The following is a 24,197-nucleotide window of genomic DNA, read 5'->3' on the forward strand; positions in this document are numbered from 1 at the left end:
CCTAGACCAGGGAGATGCAATCTGGTTTTTTGGCCTTCACAATATGTCCTGGCAATGAGTTACCTTGTTCATGTGAGAAGTAATTCCTTATGTTTGTTTTTTAACTTGCTGAATATTAATATCATCTGGTGATCCCCCTGGTTCCTGTATTTTCTTGTATGGGCACTTGAGGCAGGCTTCCAGGTCCTAATCATCACCTCTGTGTGTCAGAAACCCACATCTTACTCATTCCTGACTGGAGGTTTTAAGGGTTGGAAGCTCCTTGGATTTACACTGTAATATTCTAAGCAAATAAAGTTGTCTAAACAGGCAAACATCTGTGCTTTGCTTTATCTCTGAGGGCCATGACCAATGTATTGCCTACAACTATAATTTTCTATGCGGTTCTTTCTAAGCAAGTACATCTATTCTTCAGATAAAAGCATTATACGGAAAACATGTTAAGTAAAATAAGTTGTTTACATGCATGTAGCAATGTTTTTTTACAATGTCACCTATCAGTTTTATGGGACCCTAGCAGGTTATGTTCCCTCATCCCTTCCCAAAAGAGTGGGATTTTCCCTTGGGCAGAAGTTTTATTTGCTAGATCAGTAAGTAGGCCTGAGTTAGTTTAAACTCAAGCAATTTCTCCAAATATCCTTCCTTTTTCTGTTGGTCTCTGGAGCATTCTGTTTGAACTATCCTATGCAAGAATTTACAGTGTTGGGACTTCTTTGGTGGAATTACAACCTCCTTGAATTTGCTTAATCCTTCCCCACAGTTCTTAGGTCCTCTAGGAAGTATGGCTACTCTCCCCCATGAAATCACATGCAATCTCTGACCCATAAAGATATATAAACTTGATATAGTCAGAGCTCCCAAAGACATTGCAAGAAATAGTATTCTGCTTTATGATAGCTGGCTAGTCGCTGGTTAACCCTATCATTATCCTTGAGAGAACAGGACTAACCTCCTGAACTAAGGTGAGACCTGTAGACGTAATTGCAGGAATCTGCAGCCTACGTCCAGGTCTAGAGGTAGAGGATCACAGGATCTTGCCCTGAAGAATGTGGTAGTCAGAAGCCTTAGGGGAGTGTTGTCAACAAGGCCACCAATGAGTCAGAAGCACAGTTAGCTCAAGAAGTATCATAATCATATGTTAGCATTGATATTTCACAAATAGGCAGGTCTCCTTTCCATCTACAGGTTGAACTTCTTTTGTCTGGCACTCTCTGGTCTGGCAACATACACATGATTTTAGTTAGCCGGATGCCCACTTATGATGGGTATGGCTAAGTTTCCTGCGGTCCCAAAAAGTTTGCTTATAGCCACCAGTTCTGGCTCTCAGTGTTTTGTGCTGTTTTTTAGTTTTAATTTACCCCCAAATATCTTCTAAAATCCAAGTACGCAGTGAAAGTGTTGGTAATGCTGATAGACAATACTGATTTCCCACAGTTTGGCAAATTCTCTGGTTCAGCACTGGTGAGGGTGTCAAACTAGAGAGGTTCAACCTGGACTATATTAGTGTGCGCTGAATACGGATTGGACCTCCCTGGTGTGGCACCCTTGGGACCTGACCGGTCTCGAACAAGGGGATTTGCTGGACCAGGGAAGGTCCTTCTTCTTGTGGCCCAGGCTACCCTGCTGCCCCTATCCCCCCACTCTGGGACTCTCTAGTTGCTTCCAGTCCCACTGTTGCTGGGCTGGAGAGCCATGGTTGGAGCTCCGCACATGAGGCTCGAGATTCATAGCCGGGGCTGGGGCCAGAGCTCCCAGAGCTACTGCTGGCGCTGGAGCTCCCCGGCCACTGAAGCCAGAACAGGGACAGGGCTGGAGCTCTGCAGCTGGGGTCGGAGCTCCCTGGCCGCTGGGGCCGGAACTCTCTGCCGTGCCACCCATTATCTGTGTATCGCTATTGATTTCAGTATAGTTATTCCTGATTTGCACCAATATAACAAAGCCTATGCAACACTCAGAAACAAAGGTTATGTGGCCCAGAGCAGTGAATTATGTGATAGAATCCCGAGATTGATGAGACTTTAATCCCAAAGACCCAACTGTTCTGCCTCATTCCAGACGATATAATATTTGGGGTGTATATTTATTCTGATAATAAATTCAGTTTATTTTACACAGGCCCCAAGTTTGATGTCCTTTTCATTGGGCCCTAGACCTTTATACTGAAAAATGTAAAACTGCAATATACAGTCTGGTGAAAACTAGGAATTCTGCCACTGGGTAGCAGACTATAAGAGTATGTCTACACTAGCCCCCTAATTTGAACTAGGGAGGCTAATGTAGGCATTCGAAGTTGCAAATGAAGTCCAGGATTTAAATATCCCGGGCTTTCTTTGCATCTTCCCGTCCGGTCACCATTTTTAAATTTCACTAGTCCAAAGTAACTGCCCGCGGCTACACGTGGCAGTGAAACAGCAATTTGAACTAAGTCCTTAGTTTGAATTAACTGTTACATTCACTAAGGACTTAGTTCGAATTGCCGTTTCAGTGCCGGCTGTAGCCGCGGGCAGTTACTTCGGACTAGTGGAATTTAAAAATGGTGACCGGACGGGAAGATGCAAAGAAAGCACAGGATATTTAAATCCCGGGCTTCATTTGCAATTTTGAATGCCTACATTAGCCTCCCTAATTCAAAGTACGTGGCTAGTGTAGACGTACCCAAAGAGCTTTTGGCATTCAAGAAGATTAGGGAACCAGTTTGGCTTCTGAATCCAGCAATCACCTGGTCGTGGAGAGAGGATGTAGCTACTTTTTTCCTCCCCCCTTTGGATGGGTGGCAATGACTTCAAATTTGGGGACAGGATTGAATTTCTCACCTTTGGAATCACTGATGGCAACTAGTTATCCTGTCACACTCTGACCCGGTTTCTGACACTACTTGACACGATGTCAGAAAAGGACTTTAGGTTGTTTTTTCTCCTAAGATGACTGGTAGTGAAATTGTTAATAATGTCATCACCAGAAGAGTCCTAATTAAAGGTCCAATTTTAGTTTATCCTGCGTTCCAGCTCACTAGAGTAGAGGGAATTTAAGACCCCACTTTATTTATTCCCAGCAGTACACCATGCCTCATCTTGCTGAGCATGGGGGTTGGAGAGGCTTAGGCTCTGTGGATCTGCTACATTACCTATTTGTACAGGTGAGCTGAAATGGGTAGGAAAATAGTGAAACCTTGACTCTGAGCCCTTAGCATATCTGGCAGCACGATTACAGTTTGACAGGGAGGGAGCTTATGCTGTGACAGGTGTGGACCTGTGAAAGCTTGTTCCCTCCAGGGCTGCTCCAGGGGCAGCACAACAGTATGTTGCCCTTTTCTGTAGAATAGCTTATAAAATCTGAGTCTGGCCTAAGGCTTCAGTTGGCAAGAGTGGGACAGCTCAGACCTTTCAGAGCTCCTGTTTCAAGCACTCTTGAAAGTCCATTTTTAAAGGTATCTGAACAATTATAAGTAATGGACATAAAATTCCTTGTTAAAAGAAATCTTGGATTCTGCAGCACAATTATTTAGTAAATTGATAAACGAAAAGTATTACATGCCACATGATGACATTCTGTGTGTGGTCAGAGGTATGAGAGGGAAATCTGTCTCTTTGTTTAGTTTGGCTACTAATTCCTTGATTCAAAATATTAAACAAGGAAATACACAATTTAGAGCAAATTAATTTTATGAATTAAAGAAGATATAAATTTGTATCTTAAAAAACAAACACTTGTATTTCCCTCCTGTGTACATTGTTTTTACATTTAAAAAGTCAACAACTATAAATTAAAAAATTGTTCACACATTTATATTCCTAAAGGGATTTAAATTGTATTGACTTTTGTGGAGCTTTCATTTGTTATAAATGTATTTATAAGGCTTGAAAAATAAATATTTTAAATTATTTTTAAACAATCTATTATATATTTGAGAGAGAATCTGTACAAGAACTTCTCTTAAGTGGTAACAGCTAGGACCACCAACTTCAGTATCAGAGGGGAAGCCGTGTTAGTCTGAATCTGCAAAAGCGGCGAGGAGGATGGGGTGAAATAGAAAGGACTGCAAAGTTAAAATCTGACTCATTTTCTTATCAAAGCAAAAAAAAAAAAAAAAATACCTGTGAGACACCTACTAAAAAAGATTATTGATGGGAATCTGCAACACAAATTAAAAGAAAATTAAAAGCAAGCCCCATATATTTCACTTATTTTAATGAACAGATATAAAACAAGTTGCAAGGAGCACTATCCTACTCTATTTAAGTTATTCCACCCCTTCTAAATGACTATAGTATTCCAAAGGACTTTTAACTGCTTAACATTAGTGTTGGAACTAGAGGTGCTATGGGATATTATCACACCCCCTGGTTTGAAATGGTTTGTACTATAAACAAGCTTTGCAGCTTGGTTCAATGGCTCTCAGCAACCCTTCTATAAAAATTGTTCCAGCATGTCTGCTGATTGCTGTGATCCCAGAGTTTACTTTTCCTTTGTGAATGACTTGATTTTGCTGTTTTAATTATTTCTGGAGATCTTATGAGAAAGAGCTTTTTAAAAGTATATTTCAGGGAGAAAAAAACAAAAAAGGGGGGAGAGGGCCTGCAGGCCTGTAAAAGAGCAGAACAGTTTAAAATTAGTTTAATTAGTCAATTTGCACACTGGAATTTTACAGTACAAAGAATGTTTTTAAAACAGGAGCTTGATTTGACTTCATCAGATAGGATTGAACTGAAAATTTCAGTGGCATCCAAAATCCTTATTTCTGTTTTGTTAAAGAAAAGAAACAGCCATTTTCATTGGTCCTAGAGAAGAAATATAGTGGTTTTAACTGTTTGGTAATAGTCATAATAATGAGAAAGCAAATTCTGTTATACCTTGTATGGCTGCAGAAATAGAAGTCATGAAAGGAACATAAGGTTGGGGAGGACATTGGGTTGGCAATCAGAATCCAGTTTCATTGCCTATGTGTCTGGACAAAGTCAAAGTGAATGGAAAAAGTATGCTACTGTGGAGGAGAAAAACTAGGATAATTCCTGACATAAATAGAGTACAATCCTTGTGTGATATGCTCTGCAGGGTGTCTCCTGATACTTGACTGGAGCAGCCTCAAGAATCATGGATCTGGTCTACGGCAGAAGGTTGAAGTAAGATACACAACTCCAGCTACATACATTCCGTAGCTGGAGTTGACATATCTTACATCACGTGTTCATGCTGTCCACACAATGAGAGGCTGACAGGAGCAAATGCTCCCATTGTTTTCCTTTACTCTTTGTGAGGAGCAAGAATACCGGTACTGATGGGGGTTCCTTCTGAGTTTGATGTAGCAAAAAGATCGACAGGGTCAATATCGATCTTCCACATATTGTAAATGTGCCCATGGAGTAGTGGTTTTAGGAATAGTGGTTCATTCTTTAAACACACCATATATGAACTGCAACAAGAACTTCAGGATGTCTGAACTCTCAGAAGGACATGAATAGGAAAACAGGGACAATTAGTCTATGTCTAGACTACATGGCTCCATCAACAGAGCCATGTAAACTAGTTTATTCGGCATAGTCAAAGAAGCGGGGATTTAAATAATCCCCGCTTCATTAAAATAAAAATGGCCACCGCGCTGTGCTGACAATCAGTCCAGACGCGGCGCAGTCGACAAGGGAAGCCTTTGTCAACCACTCTGGTATGCCTCATGAAACGAGCTTTACCGGAGCAGTCAACAAAGGCTTCCCTTGTCAACCACGCCACATCTAGACTGCCCCACTGTGCTGGATCAGCTGATCGTCGGCCATTTTTATTTTAATGAAGCGGGGATTATTTAAATCCCCGCTTCTTTGACTATGCCGAATAAACTATTTTACATGGCTCCATCGACGGAGCCATGTAGTCTAGACGTAGCCTGAGTGAATCCCAAAACCACATAGAAAATCTTGGGAGAGAATAAAGGAGAGGGGATAACAGTCTTCAGCTGCTATATATCCAGACAGGCACTTTAAAATGCAGTTTCCTATATAATGGATGTTTGGCAATCAAGTGGCATCCACTGTGGAGGAATCTGAGTTATCTGTTGTCATCGGTACTGTGTACTGTCATTTTAACAAAAGGCTTCCACAAATATTTTTCCTTTAATCTGTGATAAAGTATTTGTAACTGGATAGTGTTTGCTGTCTGCTTGTGAAGAGATGTGGTGAGGAATTAATCTACATATTCACATGTTTTTGCACTTTAACAGAAATCTTCTGTGATAAACAAGCAGCTCTAAGTTTAAAAAAAAACCTTCTTAGAAGTGAACATCACTGAAAAGCATTGAACTTTGTTTCTTGTACACATATTGATGCTATATCATTCAACTTTTGAAGTTTCTGAGAATTGACCTTATACCAATAGTTCTAAGAAATAATTTTGAAAATAGCTGCTTTCTGGTGCAATCTTATATGTTCCAGAGAAGAAAGCTTCATGTGAATGAAGTAGTAGGATCTCTAGATATGTCTTTTCTGCCGGGAATGATTTAACACTGTCCTGAGAGAGAGCAAACTCTGTTGATGGTTGGGAAATCATCAAAACTATATTATAATTATATTATATTTTGATTGGTGACATTTTAACAAAGGGCTTATGTCCTGACAACTTCTAGCATTTCACTAGTTTCACTAGTTCCACTTGTACCAAGGCTAGGGGCATGGATCAGCATTCATGTCATACTCCCTGTCAGTACTCAGTTCAGGCTAATGATCCAACCGACGGACCAAATTTGGTGATCAATCCTGGTCACATGCCAGCTGCAGCATGTTGAGCATATACCAGGAAGATGACAGGGTTTTTCTAGTCCCGTGGTGTCCAACACTCTAGTCACTAGCCACATGTGGCTATTTGGCTAGTTGAGTGTGGCTAATTCACTATTGGGTGGACACAATGGTTCTTGTGACTAAATTGTTGTTTTGTTGCTTTATTTCACCCATTTTGAGATTTGTATCTGTATGTTCCAGAACCCTTTTTTATTATTATTTTAATGAAAAAAGTCAAGCTAGAAGAGAACATTCTCCCTGTTTAATAACAACTCTCTGGGAAACTGATAAAAAAAGTCTCTTTTCTTTGTGTACTTTATCAGAGTCCATGAACAGTTAAAGGGATTTTTTCCTTCTTGTGTTTGGTGACAGCAGAAAATCCCTGGAACTGGAAACACAGACACTCTCTTTCTCTCTCTTCAAGGTCAGACTACTGATGAGGATTTGATTAACTTAACCCATAAGCCTATGTGATTCCAGAAGAAAATGTTTGAAACAACAATAAAATCATTGTCATCAGATGCTTTGACTTGCTATTTTTGAATAATTCCATTTTGGCCCTGGGAGATGTAATCTATCTTTCTTTCATTTGTTGCAGATTGAAATACCTAAGACTTGGTATTAATGCATGCTACTGTTTCTCTGGCCTATGTGCTTGTACTAACAAGTACCTATGCTTACATATGGTTGTTTTCATTTGTTTGTTTGTTTTTTTAATAGCACATATCTTAGACCTAACAATTACATTAAGAATGACAGAGATTACTTGACATGAATACTCTATATATTTATTATGGATTACTAATGTTGTAAAGTTTATTTTTCTGGAAAATATTTTACCTACATCTGCATTGCAAACAAAAACTAAAAAAGAGGGTAGCACAAACTTAGGAAATAACTATACTCAAGGAAATCTCTTTATCCATGCAACCCACTCTCCTGTTGAGCTAAATTCAAAATATTCACAATGCAATGTCTATTCAAAAGTCATTGTATCCAATTTATCACAGGCATAACTGAGAGGTATTTTGTTGACTTCAGTGGAATGGCTCTTCTTATGCCAGTGTTAAAATTGTCCCCTGGTTTACTTTACCATTTTTGAAATCTACTGGTGCATAGCATAGAAAGAACCAAGGGTCAGAGTCTTAGAACTGATCCTTCTGTACCTACTGCAGCTTAGTGGTAGAGTCGAGTATGAGGGTATTTTATAAGACCATGTTCATTTCCACTGAGTTGGGGGCCACTTAGCAATGATGCACAACATAGAGCAACCTCTGCACTGTTTTAAGTTGCGGGAGCTGTATATGGATGTATCGGACTCCTCTAGCAGCCAGAAATCACCAGAAAACACAGGGGCTTTGATCGTTTTCCTTTTATCTTGGCCAAGCCTTCTCCACTGGGGTCAAGGAAAGTATAGCCTAATATCTTATAGGCAAACCCCACTACACCCTTGTGTTCTCTCATGCCGGAGGAATCCCCAGGTAGCTGTAGCTGCCAGCTTTACAGGTGGTTTATGTCAGTAGGCAGGTGGGAAATGGCCACAAGAGGTACCAGGATCTGGCCCAAAGGGTCTCTTTAGTTTTCAAATTCATTTGGAAAAAGAAATGTTATAAACCTGTGAAATGCCTGAAGTGACAGCTCTGATCAAATAGTGATTTTTGCAGAATTACCAGTTGGCTCTTATTGCCTAAAGGATTTCCACATGAACTGAAAACATTTGCTAAATGACATAATCAGCTAATGATTGCTTAATTTTTGAATACATAGCTCAGTGCAGAGAGGGTAACAGCTGGTGTTTGTCAAATTAGGTTTTCTTCTTTGGATTTTTACTACTAATTTTCTTGTTTATTTAACATACTTAGCAGTGATTGAGCTCGAAAGGTCTTCCCTTCAGCTTATTATACTTCCAAGGTAAATGTTACATTCTCTTCAGGCCCAATGGAACTTCCATTTAAATCAGTGGCTCCATGATTAGAGTGCTTTTAGTGACAGAGGTTTCTGTGTATATGTAACGTAGCATCTGTATATATACACTTGGCATGTGTATATGTAACTTGATGGTAGTTTCATGACTAATTACAGGAGACTGGTCCTATTGATATAGGTAATACTAAACATATACCAATGATTCAGATTGCAAAATCGAACACTCAAAAGTCAGGAAAAATGAACTGTTAGGATTTTGTTCCTAGTATTGATGGTAATGTGATCCTAGTAGTTAAAGATGTTGCTGCCAACCACAAAGAATTAACACATTCATAAAAAAAGTGACACAGCAAAGTGGATGAGACTTGCAATTTTAGATACCTGAGCTCTATTCAGAGCCATACCAGAAGTTACCTCTTGGTTACTTTATTTTAAAATTTGTAAAACGTGTCTGCCTTTTATAAGATAGGGGCATGAGACCTTGCTCAGTTATAAGGGCAGTAATGTACATAGACTTAAGACCTTTCGGTGAGACTACAATTCTTGGTTTCTTCATGGTTCAGTGCCTTTTCCTCTAGGCCAAAAGTGGGGCAAGTGCCAGAAGCTGTTTTTAAAGTATCCCCTCCCATCCCCCAAATCCAAAGCTCTTCACTTGATTGTGATAACTATAAAAAAGTTACAATATACATGTTGCTTTCAAATCATGCACTTGGTTAATATATTCTTGCCGTTTCTTTATGTTAGGATCTATATTTGAAAAAATAACTCCTTGTTTTTAAAATGTACTATACACGGATATTTATAACATATAAAGAAGTCTATGGCATAAAAGGTCCTGAGTTAAAGGATGGATGCATGGCCTTGTGGATAAGGCACTCCAATGGGATTTGGGAAATCTGGGTTTAATTACTGGCTTAACCAGAGACATCCTGTTTGGCCTTGAGTGAGTCAGTATGTGAAGAATCTTTTATATTGTATACAATGACACCTGCCTCTCCAGTATATTAACAAAGAATTCTGATGAATCTTGAGTCCCATTAAATTAAGTTGGATGGCTGGATGAGTAACCAGTAAAGGACTAAACTACTAATAATTGCAATAACAAAAAAAGACATCTTGGTGCCTTCTTATATTGTAATGTAGGAAGTTTGAAAAGCACTATTATTTATAGTGTATGTATCTTAACTTGCCAACAAATATTTGTTTCAAATGTAAAATAAAATAAACTTTACTCAAATTTTCCACAGGTGGTTGCCAAAATAGCCTTAAACAAGTGGGCAGTAATCAGGCAATTGCATTAGCTGCTGCAGCGGCAGCAGCCGCTATGGTGTCTGTAGATTCAGAAGCACCTCAGGGACCATCAACTACAAGTGTCCAACCTTGCCATGTGCTCACTCTGTCACCTGTCAAAATACCAGTTTTGACTTCACCTTTTCCAGGTAAGAGGTTTGTGGTACCACATAACTGCTTTTATTCAATCTGAATCATAGAGACTGTGCCTTGTGTGGGGTTGTTTTGTTACAAATGCTTTTTGTTAAATGATTGTTGAGTGGGAATTGAATTTGACAGCTTGTGATATCTGAGTTTGTATATTTTAATGCCAAGGAAAACAATTATTATTATTTGTTGTATTGAACTGAGGTGTCATTGTTAAATGATCCATGCATTTATAAAGCCACAACTTTTCTTCAGCTTGATTCAAATGCACACAAGAGAAAATTTAGAACAGAGGGTGAAATTCAAACCTTAACTCCTTCCTTGTAATTATAATAATCTTACTCACTACAAAAATATGGAGACAAAAATCTCAATTAAATTTTATCCCACAGTATCCTATTTACTTCAATGAGAAAGTACTGTCCATCTGTGCTGGTTAGGGTGGCCCTATATATTGAATTATCATCCACTATTAGTAGGCTTCTGCTAGACTTACAGTAAAGATTAAGAATACAGTACTGTTAGTTTTTGGTGATTTCATCAGTTATACTCTGCGGCTCAAATGCCTATGGATGCCACCTGGCAGATGGCATTGGTGTACATCAAGGTACAGAGGTCTTCTAGTTAAATGTCCTATGAAGTATTTCATGAAATCCTGTGTCATACTGGTCATTAAAATCCTTGTGAGTGTATGTATGGAGAATATGTATATATGATAAAAAATTATATTCTCTATGTCTGTCATTAAAAACAGCTCACTCAAAGGTACCAAAAACTTTCAGATATGGAGTGGAAAACATTTATCTTTGGACGGGGGTACTATGTATTGTACATCATACAATTATGATTGGCATTAGGAGATAGCAAGCAGGATAACTACTTGGGGCCCATGCCACAAAGAGTCTTGTGAAGGGTAAATAACATGATTGGGTTTGGGCCTGGCCTTCAGCTCCTTAATGACTGCCCTGAACCCCAGTGAGTCTAATGCCGGCCCTGCATACAATATGAGTCTATTTGAATTTTAATGTTAGTGAAGAGCTGGTGGAGGCTTGAAAAGGAAACTAATGGAAAGAGATAAACATTGATTATGTCGGGGGAAGAGGGGCATTACCATGAAATATCAAAGTTCTAGTTCTGTTCTAGTAAACTTAGGGATGCAAATAAAACTTGAATCAATTGCCACACAGTAAACAGCAAGTTTAAGTTCAAGAAGTATCATATACTCACAGAATGTTGCCATGGTTATATATTTGTCCTTATAAGTGTGATAATATTGCTATTTTAAAAGGAAAAAAAACTTTATTTGGCATGGTACCTTCTAATGTTCTTAATATGTTGTCAGTCAAAGGGCCCTATTCTGCAATCCTAACTTACCTTGAGTGTGGTAGCAGGTATGTGTGTAGTCACAGTGATTTCAAATAATTAGAATGATAGGTGTGAGGAATTGCAGAACACAGCCATAAAGAACTATATATATTTGGAATGTTAGGTACCAATCGAAGGGCTAAATTTGGTATTTGGATGCACTTTCCAGCTTCTTCTGGATACCTAATTTTTTTTTTAAGTGAGGGGATATTTGTTAGCACAGAGAAGTATAGCCAGATCAGAAACTTACAAAAAGTGTGCAATTATGCACGGGGTGCAAATACAATCTTAAGAGGACCAATTTGTGTCCAGCAATCTCTGGAAATACAAATCATAAAAATGAGTGCCTGTAAAATCAAGCTGGAAGAGCATGCCCACCAGTACAGTTGGGAGATTCCCAAGGCTATGTCTATATTGGCAAGATTTTGCACAAATACTCTTTAAAGCAAGAGTTTTTGTGTTAGAGTATTTGAGTAAGAGAGAGTCTACACTGACATGTGCCTTTGCACAAAAGATGTGCTTTTGCTCAAGAGCATCCATGCCAGTGTAGACTCTCTCTTGAGCAAGAAAGCTCCGATGGCCATTTTAAACATCGGGCTTTCTTGAGCAAGAAATTGGTGTTGCCTGTCTATACTGGCCTCTTGTGCAAGAACAGTTGCACAAGAGGGCTTATCCCTGAGTGGGAGCGTCAGAGTATTTGCTCAAGAAGCACTGATTTTATACATTAGAACATCAGTGTTCTTGCGCAAGTACTCACGGCCAGTGTAAACAGGTGGCAAGACTTTGCGCAAAATCTTGCATATGTAGACGTAACCCAAGTGTTTACTTTAGCAGAAGTAGTTCTTATCCAAGATTTAAAAGGCAAGATTTCATTGGGACAAATTGACCCATAGGAATCAAAATGTGAGGTTCTTTCCGAGCATGTAGAGGTGCTAGCGTACTGAAATGAAAACACAAAACTGAACTCATCCTTTCTGTAAGACCATTCAAGTCAGAGGAGTTATACCAGAGATTAATTTGCCTCCAGAAGAACCCATTTTGGCTCCCAGGTAAAAGCTCTGAGAAGAGTATAAATACAGAAGAGTCATACTTGTACTGGAAAAAAAAAAGTACATCGTGCCAGTTGTATCCTTTTAGACAAAAGACATCTTGAATTGAAATACTGAAGTATTCTAAGAAGCAAAAGTTGCCCTAAGAAATGTACTTTTGATTTACAGTTGTACTAATATGCTCTGCATGAATTGCCTTAGATGTGATAGAATAGTATCAAACCAAGGAGCTATCACATTTAGATAACTGGCTCAGCTTTGTAACGATAAACATGTCAGACTAGGACAATTGTTGCTTTCCTAACCAATGCAAGGCTGATAGGATATCAAATATCAAGCTTTGAGTGTCTGAGCAATAATCCCATTATCAATCTTTCACAGTAAATTACTTTTTATGGGTATTTTCTCCTGTGGAGTATATAGTAGCTTCTTGAGAAGAGTAGTTTCAAAGCATGTGTCTGAACATGCTAAACAGATTTGGGATTTCACCTATACGTTAATCAGACAGCCCAGAAATTTGAAGCTATTTACTTTGCAAAGACTATCAATATGCTCATGTAAAATGCACTAAAAAGGGATTTAATGGAATATGCTAATAATGAGATAGGGATGAAGATGTCTATTTTAGATGTTCTTACTAAGTATAAGACCAACAAAAAGCCCCTGAAGGTCAATGGAAGGACTCCTCTTGACATTGGGGGACTTTGGCTCAAAATCTAAGGTTTTTGTTCTATTATATTTATGCATTTCCCCATAGATTTAATAAGGGATACATATTTTCATTATGTGACTGAGTTCATAGAAATACAACTAAAATTATAGCATGCATAATGAAAATTATAGAAAGATTCCCATGAATACGATTCAAGAAACACCTGTTTGACAGTCTAACTTACCATGCAAATATTAATGGAGTGAGCTGAATTTGCTTCATATTACATCAGTTACATCCTTTGCAGATGCTGCACCTAGAACACATAAGTCTTGTAAAATGACTACTTGTGATCTCTTCTGTTGAATACACAGTGGATGAGATATTGAAGTTAAATTAAAGTTCCTACCCTTGCAGGGAAAAAAATGGTCAATTGGTCAAAAGTGCCCCTTTGCTGTCAAGAACAAAATTACATTTCTATATCTCCACAGAAGTTAATGACTGGAAAAGCATCAAGGAAAAATAATCTAATATATAGATAATCCCCTGTGTAGGAAATACTTTACAACTCTGTCTGCTTTTCAGTTAGAAATATCAGTGCATTGACATTTATTAAAGATGACTTATTGTTCTCAAACAAAAATAAATCTTTAAAAGAACATAATTTGTGTACCCTGGGGCAATTGCATTTTTCTTGTCTCATGTACGATTTATAAAGTAACTTGGTAATTAATGATCTTTCATTCTTTCCTTGTATAAAGTTTATGTAAGGCAATGTCAAAATAATTTGCAAGAAAAGTTAGCAAATAGCAGAACATGTTATATCCATCTTAAAGCTATCAGCCTTAACATTTTGTAAAATCAAATCTCTATTTAATCAGTTATACTGGACAGCACTTTTATAGCACTATTGATGTTGTATTACCCATAGTGGCTGTGCGTCTACACTGCTCTCTTATCTTGAAACAAGCTATGCAAATTGTGCACTTAAGAACTGGAATAGCTATTTTGGAATACCGGAAATATTCTGAAATAGCGCCACTATCTAGACGCACCCCTTGAGAGCTGATTTAGCCCTGGCTGGCCTAATCAGCCAATAGTGCTACAAAAGCTGGGAGATTTAGGCTGTGTATAAGGAAGCTAACTTGTGACAGAACATGTGGTGGCATCTATAAAGCTAGGAGGCTGCCTGTTACTTTAAAAATATTCTCCCTGGAGACCACCCAGGGTTACACTAGTATTGGTTTATTTCCACTAAGTAGAACTAAAGAGGAGAAAGCAGCCACCAAAGGTTTAAGCTAAAGAAGATAGAACTCTCTCTCTTACACACACACACACACACACAGAGAGAGAGAGAGAGACAAGCAAGCAAGCACACACCTCTCCATTCTTTCACTCATTCACACCCATTCATTCCTGCCCTCATGCAATCACACACTTACACAGACATATAGGTTGCAGAAGGAGCCAAGGCATGTGGATCCTGGAGGGTCTGTCTGCTCATCATGGCTGGGGAAGCTGGTCAGGAGGAAAGACACTGGAGGGGAGTTTCTCAGGATCAGTGGAAGGAAAAAAAGAGCGTCTTACATGTGTTCCTTCTCTTTATATAGTGTCTGAATGGCTCCTGTGACTCATTCACCTTGTCATCAGGGAGCATGCCCAGACTTCCCTTTATCCAGCAGAGAGCATGCCCAGACTTTGATGACTCATTGCCATGTGGTCCATTGTTCCAAGCCTTCTTCAAACACACACTCACACTCTCTCTCCATTCACTAAGGGAAGAATGCAGCTTAGGGAAAGTTACAAGCAAGGTGGATGCATGTTACAAAGATTACAAACTTGCAGTTTACAGTAAATTTGAGAGTTACACAGATTACAAAGATTGACAAGGATCACAGTAAGTTGCAGTTTAAAACCTTAGACCTTACAGTTTGGGTGTAGCTTTAGAAAATCTATGTATATAAATCTAGTGAGCTCAGGCAGAGGCTTTTTTATGCAACACTGCCAACAGCAGGCTTCCTCCTTGAGGTAAGTGAGAAGGAAGAGGTGGGAAGAGGAACCCCTAAGAAAGGGTTTACCTAGAGAAGCTGGAAAATGAAAAGCTTGGAGAAGCATAGTAAAAAATGATTGAGGGGCGAAAGTAGTAAAGTATAGCCAGAGAGTTTAACTGCTCACTGTAAGGCCTCGTACTATAACCCAAAGTTGAAGGTAGACTTAGATTACCCTACCATTCAGTACAGCATGGCATTGCCTGAAGGACTGACATAGTCAGGACCATGGACAAGGTGACTGCCAGCCACAGCTTGTGCAGAGAGACTTTGAAAGACTCTCCTAAAAGGGGAATCAGAATGTGACCTGTTCAGATGACTGAGTTACAAAGCAGTGATTCTGAACCTTGGTGAGGAAGAGAACAGCTGCAAAAACACAGAAAGAGAAAGAGGGTGCTGGTGTAGCTAACCCAATAATTTCCAGAAGGAGGCACTACCAAGTAATCATCCCATAACAATTACAGACTGCACCTCCATAAACCAGAACTCTATGATCCAGCAACATCAACAATGCATGGGGCAGGGGGAGGGACATGTGGCTCAGCTGGGTGGGTGGGTGGGGGGAGCCAGTGCTCTGGTCAGTTGGGTTGTAGGGACGGGGAGCCAGCATGTAGCTCAGCTGGGCTGTGTGGGCAGGGGTGGACAGAAAACCCAGTGGGGAGGGGCAGGACAGGGAATGGGGCCTGCAAAAGGAGGACCAGAAATGATCTCCCTTAGTCGAAAAAGATCTCTCATACAGGACAAGTCAGTTCCTAAGGGTGCCAGACAAGGGAGGTCCAACCTGTAGTATCATTTCCCCCCCATTACAGTAAGTGACCAGAGATTTTTATTATTATTATAATTAATTGCATTTATATTTTAAGAAAGTCTTTTTCATATTGAGGTTTATAAAGCTAAATAGTTGAGCAATGTTGCCTACTAAAATGTTATTCATCATTGCAATAATTAAGCAATGATAATTCATGTTCTACAGAATTCATGCCATATATAATTAATTCCTTTGAATAATAAATTTTCTGTAATAAAAACAAAAAAAAACTTGAGGAAAAACTCTCAAGCCCTCAAATCCCTCAGCATAAAAAGGATTTTTACTGTCAGAACTCTAAAATATTTCATTAAAATAAATGAATAATTTAAGAGAGAAAATCATTTTATATGTAATGAGACATGTATTTTAATAGACAAGTTATATGATTTTCTGGGTGTTTAAAACCACAAATTATATGATTTTCTGGGCATTTAAAATGACAAATTCAGAACAAAAAACCCTCAGAAGCTGCAAAACAAGAAATCTTTTGTTATGTTTTTCAAAATTCCATTAAGAAAGGATCTTTAAAATGCAGTCTGTTCCTATTTAGGATCCTAAATAGGGACTATCTTTGATTTCAAAGAGCTCAGCCTGATCAGCTGACAACACAACAGTTCTTTCTGCCCAAGATAGCACAGGCATATGAAGAGGACATGAGCATAAATGGCTTTTGAGGCAGATTTCAAGTTTGAGAAATCTCTCTCAGAAGAAGATATAAGTTGTTCTATCTCATATAAGTTTGAAAACCTGAATCAGGAAACATTGATTTAAAAAGACTTGGGAAAAAATAAAGCAAAACTTTAGTTCTCATTGTAATGTTATTTCTGTATCTCAGTTTCCATAAATGTCATGCATTTTTCTTGGATGAACAGGTAGAATGATAACATTTCTGCTGCTCCTGCATTAAATTGAATCAGAATTGGAAAAAACATTCCCTGCCTTCAAGAGTGGATCAGACTGAGTTATGTAGAATGGTAAAATTCCCCTTGATTTCACTGGAAGCCGTGTTAGACCTAGGCTTAAGCCCTCTTACAAATACAGACCATAAGATCTCATGCAAGCCCTGCCTGTGAGCTTCCTGTATTTCCCACATTTCTTGACCCTTGCACTGCAAGGCATAAGACCTATTTAGTGCACACTCTCATTCCTATCCATCAGAGGCAACAATAGCAACTTGTGAAGTTTTGTAAGTACAGGTTGGACCTTCCTGGTCCGACACCCTTGGTACCTGAGAGGTCCTGAAGGAGAGAGTTTGCCGGACCAGAGGTGGTCAAACCTCGGGCTCTCCCAGGACTCTCCTCATGCCCACTGGCCCGGAAAATGTGCTGCCCCCCAAATGTTGGCTGGGCTCCACTCCCAGCTGCCACTCCACTCTGGCCCATTGGTCGTATCCTTGCCAGTGGGGCTCCCTGCCCCCGGCCAGAAGTAGCTCAGCTCCTCCAGCCATAGGGTCTCTCTGCCCTTAGCCGGAAAAGGCTCCATACCTCCTAGCACAGAATCTCCCTGCTCCTCTCCAGCAGAAGTTCTGCACTCCCAGCAGGAATGGGCTCCATGTCCTAGCTGCAGGGACTTCCCTGCCCTTGGCTGGCGGCACCTCCATGCCCCTGTCTACAGAAGCTTCCCTGCCACTGATGGGCAGTGAATCCACACCCCAGCTGGCAGGGGCTCTGTGTCCCCAGCTGGTGGCACCTCCACACCCTTGGCCATACTCAGAGGCTTCCCTATCCTTGTCTAGCAGAGCTCTGCTCTTGGCTGGCAGGGCTCCCTGTCTGACCCTGCTCTGACTGTCAGAATCTGGCTGGCCCTCCAGGCTGCCTACCTGGCTGAACTCCCAGTCACTGGCAACCTTTGTGGCTGGGGCTCTCTGGTCCAGTGATGTCTGTGGTCCAATAGGACCACGGATGTTGCTGGACCAGAGAGTCCTGGACCATAGAGGTTCAACCTGTATTAGTCATTGTTGGTTTCTTTTCACAATGATGTCACTGAGAGGACATACTTAGTATGTATTCCAAGTGGACCCACCACGGGATTTAATATGTTTGTAAATTATCCCAGACAGGGCAGAGTCTAGTCACCTTTTTAGGTCTGGATCTATAAGACACACTTGCAGGCTTAGTCCCCTTGTCTGCACCTTACCTTGTAACATGGGAGCCTTCCTTGTGAGTCTTTTCTTGTGACAAGTCCAACTGTCCCAGACCCTGATATAGTGCTTTAAACCTCCCAAGTCTCCTACATGTTTATTCATGTTTCTTCAGAGTTTTGTCTCCCTTTGAGAGCTCTTGCTTCTAATTTAACTCTTTTTGGGAACAACTTGGCAGGCAACCTCACAGGCTTAACAAAGGAACTTCTTAACCACAATGTCTGTACATCTGAAGAGTTAGTTCCAGACCTTTGCAAAATAACACAGCAGATTGCTTGGGGAAGAGGATATATCCGGGCTGTGGTATCAGAGGGTAGCCGTGTTAGTCTGAATCTGCAAAAGTTACACTTGTCAGATGCATGTGGGTCTTTGCCGATGAAAGCTTATGCTTCAACACTTCTGTTAGTCTATAAGGTGCCACAGGACTCCTCACCGCTATCTGGGATGTGTTTCCACTCTGGCTAACCCCATTTATCAGCACAACCAGTGTAGTAAAGCATGGTTGCTACAGTTTACAGTAGGGACCAGGTTGGTCTTGACTGGCTCCAGAATGCATTAGCTGCAAAAGGTAGTTTAAAACTAGTTACCCTGCATCACCTAATCCAGTATTGATTATATGTCACTCAAATCATATAATCTGGATGACAGTCTTTAAAACTGGGAAAAGGGATTTGATATAAACTAGATTATGTTTTACAGGTTCTGAATCTCAAGATTATATATCATTACAAAATCATCTCCATAGGTTTTATTCAGTTCACTCATTGGGGTTCAGAGAATTCTTTCCCAGATGTGAGCTTAGGTGTGACACGTCTGATGATTCTTGCCCATATAATCAGGGTCTCACTAACTTCTGTATTTGGGATTGTGAAGAAATTTTCCTTTGGGTTGGATCGGCAGAAACACTTGTTTTGTTTGTTTGTTTGTTTTCATCCTCTGTAGCATGGGGCACAGGTCACTTGTAAGTTTAAACTATTATAAACAGTGGATTCTCTCTAAATGTAAGTCTTTAAATCATGATTTGATGTCTTCAGTAACCCACTCAGAGGTTGTCTCTCTACAGGAGTTGTTGGGTGAGGTTCTGTGAACTGCAATGTGCAAGTGGTCAGACTAGATGATCACCGTGGTCTTTTCTGCCCCTAGAGACAATGAGGGTAAACCTAGAGCAGGACTAAGACTGAATGCTATTTCTATGATAGAGCTGAAATGATCATTGCCAGGATTACACATGACATTTTTTTTGGCCCCTAAAGCAAGGTGGGGAACCATTTTTGAGCCGGGGGCCGCTGACCCACTTGAAAATCAGCCGGGGCCACACACAAGTCAGGAGCAGGAAAAAAAACCCTCTCTGTGCCTCCCAAATGAGAAAAACACTCCCCACATTCCCCTCATACACCAGAGCCTAGGGGACCCAGCCTAGTAGATGTGTGCTCCAGCCCCCCAGGGAAGCAGCGGAAAGACTTGAGTGCCAGTGCAGGCTCCCCAATGTTGGGAGGGGAGCCCTGAGCCTCAGGGGCCAAATCCAGGCTGGCTGAGAGCTGCCGGCCTGAGGTTCCTCACCCCTGCCCTAAAGATTCATGAAGCTAGCTGGCTCCAAGAAGATTTATAGGATAGACTGGAACTCTGTGGCCTAGAGAGGATATATAGCATCTGATTTCTCAAGTCAAGAGTGTTCTTATTCACACTTCAGAAACATGACCATGGCTTAGATGTGAAAATAAAACATGAGAAGTACTGGCCTCTTGAGCAGGAAACCATTGTTTTTGAAGTGTGAATGCATGCATACTGGAGAGCTCTATACAGCCAAAGAAGAAATGCTTTGATCTCACTGGGGATGTGATAAAGAATAACTGGAACTGTTCAGTCAAGAGATAGAATCATAGAATCATAGAATCATAGAAAAATAGGACTGGAAGGGACCTCGAGAGGTCATCGAGTCCAGCCCCCCGCCCTCAAGGCAGGACCAAGCTCCGTCTACACCATCCCTGACAGATGTCTATCTAACCTGTTCTTAAATATCTCCAGAGAGGGAGATTCCACCACCTCCCTTGGCAATTTATTCCAATATTTGACCACCCTGACAGTTAGGAATTTTTTCCTAATGTCCAGTCTAAACCTCCCCTGCTGCACTTTAAGCCCATTACTCCTCGTCCTGTCCGCAGAAACCAAGAGGAACAAATTTTCTCCTTCCTCCTTGTGACACCCTTTTAGATATTTGAAAACTGCTATCATGTCCCCCCTTAATCTTCTTTTTTCCAAACTAAACAAGCCCAGTTCATGAAGCCTGGCTTCATAGGTCATGTTCTCTAAACCTTTAATCATTCTTGTTGCTCTTCTCTGTACCCTTTCCAATTTCTCCACATCTTTCTTGAAATGTGGCGCCCAGAACTGGACACAGTACTCCAGCTGAGGCCTAACTAGTGCAGAGTAGAGCGGCAGAATGACTTCACGAGTTTTGCTTACAACACACCTGTTGATACAACCTAGAATCATATTTGCTTTTTTTGCAACAGCATCACACTGTTGACTCATATTCAACTTGTGGTCCACTATGACCCCTAGATCCCTTTAGATCCCTTTAGATATCTTCATTCTGATTTTATCACATCCAAGTAGTCTTTTTATTAAGAGGTATAGGTAGATAAAATCAATCACATTCAACCTTAGGTAATTGATAATGGGTAACAAAGTTTTTTGCATGTTGGTAGGTAGTTCTATGCACGTCCAATGGAGTCACAAGCTGTTGTCAATGAATGGCTTTTCATTAAGCAGTATAATATGAATTGGTGGCCTTAGTCTATTTTCTATGGATGCCTGTCAACATCAGAAAAGCAGAAATACAACTGATGTTCTCTGAGCGACAAAGACTGAATGAACATTGATAATGACCCACCCTTTAGAGTTTTTGTCTCTTTCAAAACAGGGATGGAGCCGGTGCAGCAATGACAAATCTTTTGTACTGCATGCCAAGAAATTACAAAAGGTGTTCAGCATCACATAATGCACCCAAAGTTCAGAGGAGCCTGTCCAACTGTCAGTGGGACTTCTGCTATTGACTTTGGAGGACAGCATTTCCGTTCTAGGCTTGGCTTATAGTTTTCTGTACTTCTGGACTTATATAATTTCTTAGTTAATTCCTGATGCAAAGGCAATTCACTTGATGAGCTTTCTGGTTATAAAAATTATGTATAGGCATGTGAGGAATTGAAGTTCATCAATAAAGCTATGGATAGTTTTTTTTTCTTTTTCATAAAAAGAAAATAATCTTAAAATATTCTGCATTCTATATGAGTGCCCTAACATTAAGTTATAAGGTGGGTCAAAGACTGGAAGGTGGACAGTTGTGCCTTATGGTTAGAGTGGGTATATTGTGTCTAGTGACTGGACACAGACATCAGTAGTCAGGAATTGGCTCTGATACCTAGCATCTGATCCTGATATCCAAGGGTCAGGACCAGATTACCTGGAAGAAGCAAGACAGGATTAGGGCTGGGAACAAGGAGGCACAGAAGTTATCATAGCCATGGGCAAGTGCTTTGAACAGCTGCTGAATGGCTGCTGACTCTTTTAATTAACCAGATTGTGTAGCCAATGAAGCAGCGCTCAGTAGGTGGCCCAGAGAGGGGCTGTACTTCAGGCCCTGTTTCCTGGTGGGTGGAGAGTAACAGTACCACAGCTGCATTTGGTACATGGCACCTAGTTCCCATGTGAATCTAGCCCCAAACATTTATTTGGCCAAAACTATTCTGTGAATTCAGGTCAAATTTGTGGTAGTTTTCAGGCAACTGAAACTGCATTTATATTGAATAAAGTATTAATCCAAAAAAAGTTTCATACAGCTCAACTCTACATTTAACTTCACTAAGTGCATTCATAAAAGGAAATACTCTTATAATATTTGATATTTTCCAGCTTGGAATTGAGGCATCCATCTTGGTTTTCCAAATAAATTCTCTGAACTAAAACATCTGTCTTAAGGGTCTCACTATCTAACCGCTCAAGGCCCATGATATAGAGAACTTCATACTGATCTGTATGTTGCTACCTGATGCATTGTAGTATATTTTCTAGCTTTTGTAACATAAGAATCCATTTGGAAAATATTTCCAAATCAGCCTCTAATATTGCCCAATTATAGCTTAAAATGACTAGATCCCTTCTTTGTTTCCGGTAGTCCATGAAGAGAGTTATTTTTTTATGTTTAACAAAGTAAAATATTCTAGTTTCCATTGTTCAAAAATAGAGGTCTAATTTCCTTAATGAAATCGTTTAACATGTCATTCTTCAAACCTGATGTTCTACATATAGTTCATTGAATGGATTACACAAAACAAGTCATTTACCAATTGCAAGATTGCTAGTTTGGGATAATGTTGATCCTTCTCAACAAAGAATAAAATGATACCTTCCATATATTGTACAAAGCACTATCCCAATTATTTAATTCATTTTTTTCTAACAGTGGCCAGAATTCTTGATAATTAAAAAATCTTAAAATAAGTCACCTTGAATATATTGTCAAGCACTGCTAAACTTACTTTGACACATGTACATGATGAAATTCTGCCAAATGTGACTGACTGACTCAGGATAGCTGTGTTAGTCTGTAACTGACAGGTAAAATATTGACTAAAACCTACATTGTAGCTGCCGTACTACAAGATTCACCTTTGACACTAGTATAGTTCTCAAAGTGTTAATGTACACTTCTGAAAATGCAGAACTACTGCAAAGTCAATATGTCTACCTAATAGATAGCAATTTCAGCAATCGCAATGGAAAAAAATCTTCACAAGAACTATGAGTCACCAAATGAAATTAATAGATAGCAGATTTAAAACAAACAAAAAGAAGTATTTCTTCACACAACACACAGTCAACCTGTGGAACACCTTGACAACGGATGTAGTGAAGTCCAAGACTATAACAGAGCTCAAAAGAGAGCTAGATAAATTCATGGAGGCTAGGTCCGTCAAATAGCTATTAGTCAGGATGGCAGGAGTGGTTTCCCTAGCCTGTCTGTCAGAAGCTGGGAATGAATAATAGGGGATGGATCACTTGATGATTACTTGTTCTATTTATTCCTTGTGGTCCACCTGGCACTGGACACTGTCAGAAGATAGGATACTGGGCTAGATGGTCTGTTGGTCAAACACATCAAAACATATGGTAAATTAATATATAAAGTATCAGCACAATAAATATTAGATTTTTAATATAATTCCCCTCTGAAATTAGTAAACTAATCTGTGCAGGATAGCATACTGGGTCCTTTAACTCAATTTTTATTTTTCAGAAAATAAAATAAAATTGAAAATGTTTCATTTGAATCATTGCTTTGGGGTGGGGCTGGGGATCAGTGGTTCAGCATGCAGACTTCCCTGGAAAGGGAGGACTAACCAGGCCTCTCTCACTACAGCAGCTTGGGGCCAGGTGAGAAGTGCCTCTCTCTGGCTGCTGCAGCTCCAGAGGGCATAGCCAAGGGAGGGGTACACGTTCCCTGGCTGATGCAGGTCCAGGTCAGGCTCCCCAGCACTGGCAGCTCTGGGGCAGCTCCTGATTGGGTGCCATGGCTAAGTAAGAGGTGCCCCTTCCAGTGGCCCCAGCATGGAGCAGACATGGCTGAGAGTGAGGGGTCACTCCCCCTCCCGGCCCTAGCACAGAGTTGCCACAGCTGGTGGGAGGAGGAGGCACATTCCCTCGCTTGCTCAGAATGGAGTTGCTGCAGCAGCTCTGTGCTGGGGCCAACAAGCAGAGGTAGCAATCAGTGTGCCAAGCCTGAGCCCCTGACTTCCCTGAGCTCACACTGAGCCCTCTTTTAATATTTTCTCAGTTATGCCAATTTTGAGGAGTGAAGTTGATTTGGTGATTCTGTCTCTTTTCAGAAAGACAGACTCTTTCAAATATATAGTAGGTCAATGGAGGAATAGCAACAAGATTATTTGATTGTGAACAAGTTTTGCAATCATATTCTGATTATTAGATCTTTGTAGTTCTCTTACCAAAGATTC

General features: G+C 40.2%; 1 protein-coding gene across 1 annotated transcript in view; it reads left to right on the forward strand.

Moving 5' to 3' along the window:
• The window catches only part of TCERG1L (transcription elongation regulator 1 like), a 247,187-nt gene that overhangs the window by 15,550 nt on the left and 207,440 nt on the right, over window positions 1-24,197 (forward strand). The window contains exon 4 of the mRNA XM_006136638.4: window positions 9,935-10,126. Coding sequence (XP_006136700.2) covers window positions 9,935-10,126 — 192 coding nt within the window. The remainder of the gene's footprint in view (window positions 1-9,934; window positions 10,127-24,197) is intronic.

Source organism: Pelodiscus sinensis, chromosome 8 (assembly GCF_049634645.1).
Source record: "Pelodiscus sinensis isolate JC-2024 chromosome 8, ASM4963464v1, whole genome shotgun sequence".
NCBI classification, from domain to species: Eukaryota; Metazoa; Chordata; order Testudines; family Trionychidae; genus Pelodiscus; species Pelodiscus sinensis.